This window comes from Emys orbicularis, chromosome 9 (genome assembly GCF_028017835.1).
Source record: "Emys orbicularis isolate rEmyOrb1 chromosome 9, rEmyOrb1.hap1, whole genome shotgun sequence".
Lineage (NCBI taxonomy): Eukaryota > Metazoa > Chordata > Testudines > Emydidae > Emys > Emys orbicularis.
This window is the reverse complement of record NC_088691.1, coordinates 5,810,353-5,818,583: the sequence shown is the minus strand read 5'-3', so window position 1 is coordinate 5,818,583 and position 8,231 is coordinate 5,810,353. Positions and strand designations below refer to the sequence as shown.

Genomic DNA, 8,231 nt, shown 5'->3' with positions numbered 1-8,231 from the left:
TGGAGCCTAGTGGCGCAGCAGCCAGGCAGCCTGGCGATGGGAGAAGCCGAGGGATGGAGCTGACTCCAGGAGCACAGGGCAGGGGGCGGGGCAGGTTAAAGGCATTTCTCTGGGTGGGCAAGGGAACCTGACATGAAATATAAGGGGCAAGAGGAATGCCTGGACGCCTGGCTAGGCCCAGTGGGTGAAAGCTGAACCAGCGCTGAGCCATGGGCCAGCCCGGGCAGAGGCGTCCGTGCTGCAGGCCTGTGGCTGGTAGCTCGGCAATCAGCCTGCATCCGACCAGAGGCTTCCGGCCCGCTCCCCAAGCCGGGCGGGATCTGCCTCCCCCCGGGAAGCTGTTTATTTAACCGCAGGCTCCTGGCCCCGGACAGGTGCTCGGAGGAAGCTGCTGCAAAGCGGCCATTCGCCCGGCGCTCCGCCTGCCCAGGGCCGGGACTGGGCACCCCCTTGGTGACAGCTCCGGGACGGGGTGGGGGGCGTTGTTTTTACACACCGTGCGGTGGGGCTGGGGCTCCCCACATCCGGAAGTGATGTGCTCTGGGCAGCTTAGGGCCCCGGGTCAGGTGGTGTCTGGTGCCCGCCCTCCCACCTGATCCCCTCGCCAGCAGCTGCAGAGAGGGGACCCAGAGCAGGATGGATGAGGATCCAGCCCTTCTCCTTTGGGAGCCATGCCCTCTGCGGAGCTCGCTGTGTCCTCCCCTTCTGCAGGGCAGGATCCCCGCAGACCTGTGCCTGCCCCTCCAGCCCCCCCTCAAGTTGCTGGTCTCCATTCCTGGCAGCCCAGGAAACTTGTGGGGCGTGTGGGTTTGGAGCACGGAGGCAGATTTACGTTAACACCGAGTATTTGACATAACATGACACCTTATTACTCTGTTCCTGTTTGTTTTCGCGTTGTTTCCCCAAAGAACTGGGTTGAACTAGATGGTTTCCCCCCATCTCACTAGCTCTCAAGTACCAGCAAAATAATTTAGCCCCCCCTAAGGAAACGAATGAGTTTCTAATGTCACGGAAGACATTTTTAAACAACGTGTTGAATATTTTAAGGTCTTACAAAAAAAAATCACAGAAGTATCGTTTTAATGTATTCAGTTTTCTCGGTTACATGCCTTAGTCACTCCGGATGTGTTGCTTCAATATTCAGTGACACTTACAGGATACATTTAGATTTTTTTTCCAAATTATATGAGGAGAATTAAGCCTTTTCTTCTGCTCTATTTGTAGCCTTTCCTATTAGATTTGAAACGGTTTTTTCATATTTTGCCGTTTGGGTTTCTGTGTCTAGGGCTTTATGTTGATCTGGGATTTATTTTTACCCCTTTATTCCTTTGCAAAGATATTTCTGAATGGCAATACGGAGTGAAATCAGATTATAATTCACACTACGTCTTAATTGCCAGGCATGTGCTTCAAAAGCCATCCCTGGTGAGTTAATCAGACTCGAGAGCTAAGGAAAGTTTTCAACCATAGGGGTTAAAAGAGACAGAAAAGACGTGATAAATAAAAGGTTCCGTGTTTGTGTGGAGCAGGTTGTTACTGAATGTCAGTTTGCTTCTATTTATCGTTTGTGATTAGGAGTAATCACATCCGTGACAATTCGAGCAAGCCTGGGAAACCCTATAATATTATTGTGAATGCCTGAAATAACGGTTTTATTATTGCTACCAAATGAGCTATTTAGTGTTTGAACTAGTCAGATATCTAGCTGTATTTTCAGCGAACTCGTCTGATTTGCCCGTACGGTAGAATGGAGACCTATTAGATATTCATTGGTGATATAACGTGTTTTTCAATATATATGTGTTAAGTAACAAAGGGCTAAGGCCAGGAACAACGTCCATGGAAGATAGACGCAATTACTTAATTTTATCCTGACAGAAGCAAATGTAGTTTGAGAGCAATCTTCCTGGTTTACTAAGGAAGATGAATTACTTTCAGTGAAATGTCCCTCGCTCCCTCTGCACTTTGCCTACTGTTTAATTGAATTAGTGAACCACTTTCAATTGAAAATATTGTTTTCAAAGCTCCTGTATTTATTCTTCAAAAATTCAAAATAGAACCAACTGGGGAGGGCAAAAGATTAGCAAAACATCATATTTTCCTTCTAGTAAACTGAGTAAGAAAAGCTCAAGGTTTACTACGATCGCTGCATTTATTTGTGAATTTCTGTAGACCTGTTTATTTTTACTTACACAAACTAATCAGTCCAGCGGGGTTATCATTAATTGCCCGTCAGCACTGTATTTAAAACGGAAATATTTATGTCAAGACAACTCAGAATCTGACTTTCATTTGATGGACCGTATCTATATTTATATTACAGCAAACTAGCCAATTCATTTTCCAGCATTTCAATAATCCGCCCTTTGTTCTGCTATAATGTGTTGTATATTACATTTTTATAATCGCACGAATAAATCAAATCATTTGTCTTTCGTTTAGAATCACCATGTCGTTGCCTAGACTAGAGATCAACAAATGTCGGTTGCAAAAGGCATTAGAAGTTGTCAGGATAAAGTTTTAGGTCTTTTTTTGTTTGTTTGGTTGGTTGGTTGGTTGGTTTTTGCAGGTATACTAGCAGGAAAAGCGGGAATGCCTCAGCTAGAAAACAAATCCAATTATTTCATTGTAGCGTTATCGCGGGTTCAGAGAAGTAAGGCAGAATACCTAACCTGCTTCTATGGCTAGAATTAAGCCACTATTCAACCAGTGTGTTTTTCACCGAGCGGATTCAATTAATATTGGGACATTTTTTCAAAGTGTCAGTTGTGCAATGAGAAACTTGTTTCAGAAAAGAATGGACGTTATCACTGTAAGGTACACAAACAAGCAAACACGGGGAAAGTGATTGCCCAGTTGGGAGAGACCGGGGCGCATTTAAACTTTGCTTGAATGTCATTTGCCACTAAAAAAAAAAAAGTAACATTTCAAATGTAGATCCCAGATCAAGACAATTATATGTCTTTGTTCCGTGTAAGCTCCCTTTGTAGGAGCTTCACAACATATTCTCCCGTTGTCCTGTAGATGTTGTGGAAGTTAATATTGATACTAGCAGAATTTCACATGTAATCTCACTTCTCCCCTTAAGTTTTCAGCAGCCATCTCCCGATCCCTTCGCCCAGTCCTGTCTAGCTTTAAAGGCGTCCACGTTTATTTTAAAAATGCGTCTGCGAGTTGCAGTAAATTGCATTTGCTCGGAGCTACAAAGGGGGAAGTTAAGCATTTGTCTGCGCTGTTGTACAGGCAGGCAGTTGTTTTAATTAAAGGGTGGGGCTCCGTGATATAGACACCAGATAAAAGCAAAACGCACAGAATAAACTAATTAAAACATTGTGTTTGGAACACATTTTATTTCTTTTTTTGATCTGAGTTGTGTTTTAAAGAAATGTCAGCGCACTAGAAAGCAAGCCCGTGAAACCTTATTTCCCTTAGAGTGTGCGGCGCTTTTCAAAGGCTAGTGTGATATATTTTAGAAAAGAAATCCTGCTGTGAAAGCTTGCGTGTCTTCTCTTTACCAAACTAAGCTCTTGTCAATCATGCCAAGCCATATCCAATCACCAAGCCCCTTTCTGGAAAGCAGCTCATCCCGCTGTGCTTTTATATATACACGGCAGCATGTTTAGATGCATTTTTACTATCACTTTAAGGGCTCTGAATGATGAGGGTATAGTTACGGTACCGAGCTCCCCAAACGCTGGAGTTGCTAACAATTTGCCTGGCTATTGTGTGTGTCTTTCTCTCCCCTTTTCCTGGCTCACGTGGGCTGGGTTTGTTATGGACACTAAGTAGGCAAATATCGGGGGGAGGGGGGCTAATTAATTTTGGAGGTTCCCATCCACCTACCTAGCTCACACTATGACAGGCTGGTCGAGGTTCACTAGTTGCCCTACCCTGGGAATAGTTATACCGAGCGCAGCATGGCGCTGCCACCTTTGGTACTGGGGAATGGAGGGCACCCCACTGGCAAGTCCTTAAAACTCGGCTCCTCTCACAGTTTGCCAGATTCTGACACCGGGCTCGGTGTATGGCTGGAGAGCCCCAGTGTCTCCCCTCTCCGCTCTGCCTCTGACACCAGCTGGGACAGCTCGCCCATAAGCAGAGATTCCCCCAGGACCCACCATGCCCGGAGCTGCAGAGGAGAATTCCTCCAGAATCTCTTACCATGGCATGTTCCGGATGTATCTAGACTCACCCAACCACAGGGGACGTGAAAACCAGGGTTTGCCAAAGCAGGCAGCTAGCACCAGAAACTCTAAGGAGCAGGGGGCACGAAGGCTGGCAAGGGATCTGAGACCCAGGTCCCACCATTGCAGCCCAGTAACTGGAGCTCAGGCGGAACTGCCCTTTGCCTCTTCGATTCTAGAAGGGTATCAAGCGATGAATCGGGCAACCCATAGAGAGAGCGACGCTTGTCTCCCTTACCCTGGACGGCCCATTCCACAAGAACTGATCTGCAAGTGGACTGACAGCAAAGGACACCACTCCAGGCAGGCTTGCTCCAGAATATTCAGCACCATGTATGAGCTAGTTCACCATGTCACCATGGAACACGTCGGAGGACCAGAGCAGACCAACCATATTTGTGACTGGGAGGGCTGCGCTAGGGAGAAAAAACCCTTTAAAGCCAAATACAAACTCATAAACCACATCAGAGTGCACACAGGGGAAAGGCCGTTTCTATGCCCGTTTCCTGGGTGTGAGAAAGTGTTTGCAAGAGCTGAAAACCTGAAGATACATAAAAGAATCCACACAGGTTAGTTAGACTGCAAGTAGCAATAGTAGTAAGTAGATTTTTTGCGGGGGGTGGGGGGAATCATTTGCTTCCTGAACTTGGAAGGGTTGAAATAGCAATAAAAACCAATCCGAATAAAATACAAATAAATAATACCTTAGTATTAATTTTCCTTTCATTTTAATGGAAAAGCCCCCAGAGCGGTTGCATGTGCTATATATGTTTACCTCTGGATGCTGATTATAACTGGGGAAATATTTTTGCTGTATTTCTGGCTCATAATTGAAAACAAGGGACAATTGTTTTTACTAACATTTCCCCTCCCCTCCGCCTCAAACTCTGTGATTACAGGCTACTGCCCCAAGGTAAACCCCCAACCCACTCACCCACACTTAATACTTCTTCAGTCAATAATACACGAATATTGTCTGAAGGTAACAAGCACCCCTCCCCTTCCCACACTCCAGTTTCAATGACAATATCTTCCCCTAGAACCTTACAGCGCTTGACAAAATGAGTCTTCTTTCATGTGATTATGTCATAGTAAACAAAAAGGAAAGTCATTTTTCTGTTAGAAGGAAGAAATAGACAGAACTAGCAGTGAAATAAATGTCTCAACGGCGTCTGCTTTCCTACAAGTTTTCCTGTAAAAATATACCTAACGTGCCCAAATTTTGCCCCAGCTTTTTGTCTAATTAGATTTCGGTGTCCCTCGTTTTTAAGACCCCCTTCAAGTCTACTCCTCCACCCCCAAATACGGCCCTGTGCCCACAATTTTTTATTAAGATCTCTACCTAGCCAAAAGAAAAATGCGAGGGAACGCTGTGCGGAAAGGATAACATGCTACAGAGGATTATTTTGCATTAGATCCCAGTTTGGACAAATCGAAATGTTAAACAAATATTTAAAAAACAAGAATTTTAGAGGCATGCTGGGAAATTCTCTCTCTGTCTGACTGCATCTATCTATCCACCCAGACAAAGCCAGCAAATTCTGACACCAGAGAAATGAGTAAACATATGTTATGCTTCCTCTGAAGGCAGAGCGAGGACTTGCATTGGGGTAGTGATTTCAGGCGCTTTATTAATAATGATGATGATCGCCCAAACCTGAACGATTCTAGGTATTATTTTATTTATTTATTTATTTGCGCCATCATTTAAGACATACGTTGTGATGGCTGATCTGCTAGCGCCTACCCCCCAGCCTGCAGATCACACTGAAATGCTGGGTAGCTGAAAGGTGTCACTGAAAAAGATAGTTACTGGTTCTGAAAACAGTAGGTTGTTTTGCTCCTGGAAATGACGCGTTGCCTCGCGCGGACACGTCCTTGTGCCCCGTCCACACGCGATCGCTCCAGTCCCGGCTTCGGGTGAGCATGTGGGTTTCTGTTCTAGGGGAGAAGCCGTTCGTGTGTGAATTCGCTGGGTGTGACAGGAGGTTTGCCAACAGCAGTGACAGGAAGAAGCACACCCACGTGCACTCGAGCGACAAGCCGTATCGCTGCAAAGTCAAAGGGTGCGAGAAATCCTACACCCACCCCAGCTCCCTGCGCAAACACCTGAAAACGCACCGCAGCCTCGAGCCAGCCCTCTCCACCGCCACCACCAAGCCCACGGGGGCGCAGGAGCCGGGGGCTGGCGCCTGCCAGTCATTGGCCAGCCTTGCCGCTTGTCTAGCCAGGTGTGGACCCTCCAGGTGCCAGGGCAGAGAGAGGGACACTCCGGAGACGGAAAGAGGGGGCGCCCCCCACGCAACCTCCCGCAGTGGGCGTGAGGCCAGACGGACCCCTCTGCCGGCTCGCCCCCAGCTCTGGCTCAAGGTGCCCTCCGAGGGCTCCCGCAGGTCTCCCAGCCCACTCACACTCCCGGCCGGGCTCGGAAAGGTCTGGGAGCCAGGGCACAGCAGGGCCACGGGCGCTGCCCACAGCAGGCCCGAAAGAAACGCTCCCCCTTCCAGGAGAGGGCTCAGTGAGCTCTGACGGGTCACTTCCCCGGGGCCAAAGGGAGCCTTTTCCCCCCTGCCCGCGCCGAGCGCTGGGGAGCTGCAGTTCCCTCTGGGAACTGGATCGTCCACGTCCACGTATGGTGGGTGGGAAACGCCTGCAACCTCCTTCGGACCTGGGGTTAGCAGCCAAAGGGGCTCCCGAATGCTGGATTAGGAATCCACGCCCGGCTGGTCTCCGCCAAGATCAGCTCATTTCCCCACCGGGACGGCAACGACTGGAAATACATCGGTCATCCGCGTCATGAACCCGAACCTGCGTCTTTGGCAAGTGCTGCGCTAAAGGCCCGTCTCTCTCCCTCACACTCACACACGTGTTACTCAGCACACGTGTGTTCTGTGCTTACAGACGCTCAGCTAAGCCTGGGTCCTATCCGCCAGCCAGGAAACCGGCCCGCACCGATTTCAATCATCTGTGTGCCAAACGGTTTCTTTCTGTGGAGAACACGTCTTCTTGGCTCTCACTGGCACGTTCTAGGCGAGCGAGGGTTTAACCTGTCACGGTTACATTTGCAGCCTCATAGAGACGTTGCAGAAATAGGGTTGTAATTGTAAGCCTGTGCTTAGAGATAGAGATTTACAGCGCTACAAGAGTGATTTGTTGTTTTACTGTTTAGCATTAATGTTCGTTGGTTTATTGTGTCCGTTTCCTTGCTCTGCTCTGTTTATGTTCGAGATGTGCGAGTTTTGTATCGATGTTTGACACACGATTTGAAATAAATCACCGAATGTGCTCCAGACTCGGGCACGTCTGGTCGCAGGGAGATGTAGTGTTGCCAGTTATTGGTTGGGAATTATCTAGATTACAGTAAACGAACTGATTCTGTTCGCTGGGCTGGACAGTAGATACCCAGATCTGTGGATTCTGTTTTCCGTGGATGGAGCCCAATGATCCAAGTCTAGCTTGTAATGTTGTAAGCATCTAGACAACGACAGCTCATTCTTTGACTGAAGTCGCTTAGTTGTAATTACTAACATAAGAACACAAGAATGGTCACACTGGGTTAGACCAAAGGTCCATCCAGCCCAGTATCCTGTCTGCTGACAGTGGCCAATGCCAGGTGCCCCAGAGGGAGTGAACCTAACAGGTAATGATCATGTGATCTCTCTCCTGTCGTCCATCTCCACCCTCTGACAAACAGAGGCTAGGGACGCCATTCCTTACCCATCCTGGCTAATAGCCATTAATGGACTTAACCTCCATGAATTTATCCAGTTCTCTTTTAAACGCTGTTATAGTCCTAGCCTTCACAACCTCCTCAGGCAAGGAGTTCCACAGGTTGACTGTGGGTTTGTGTGAAACAGAACTTCCTTTTATCCGTTTTAAACCTGGTGCCCTTTAATTTCATTTGGTGGCCCCTAGTTCTTATATTATGGGAACAAGTAAATAACTTTTCCTTATTCATTTTCTCCACACCACTCATGATTTTATATACCTCTATCATATCCCCCCCTTAGTCTCCTCTTTTCCAAGCTGAAAAGTCCTAGCCTCTTT

The 8,231-nt window shown here is 47.5% G+C and overlaps 1 protein-coding gene across 1 annotated transcript; it reads left to right on the top strand.

Moving 5' to 3' along the window:
• Positions 1 to 4,119: 4,119 nt before the first annotated feature.
• Positions 4,120 to 6,713, top strand: LOC135883986 (zinc finger protein ZIC 4-like). Its single transcript, XM_065411263.1, has 2 exons — positions 4,120 to 4,753; positions 6,130 to 6,713. The coding sequence occupies exons 1-2, from the start codon at positions 4,120 to 4,122 to the stop codon at positions 6,711 to 6,713; spliced, it is 1,218 nt and encodes a 405-aa protein (XP_065267335.1).
• The last annotated feature ends 1,518 nt before the right edge of the window (positions 6,714 to 8,231 follow it).

Excerpts from the sequence above, each read along its gene's own strand:
- LOC135883986 (XM_065411263.1), top strand. The coding sequence starts at position 4,120 with ATGCCCGGAGCTGCAGAGGAGAATTCCTCCAGAATCTCTTACCATGGC. Across the intron at positions 4,754-6,129 it reads ACATAAAAGAATCCACACAG|GGGAGAAGCCGTTCGTGTGT; the intron begins GTTAGTTAGACT and ends TTTCTGTTCTAG.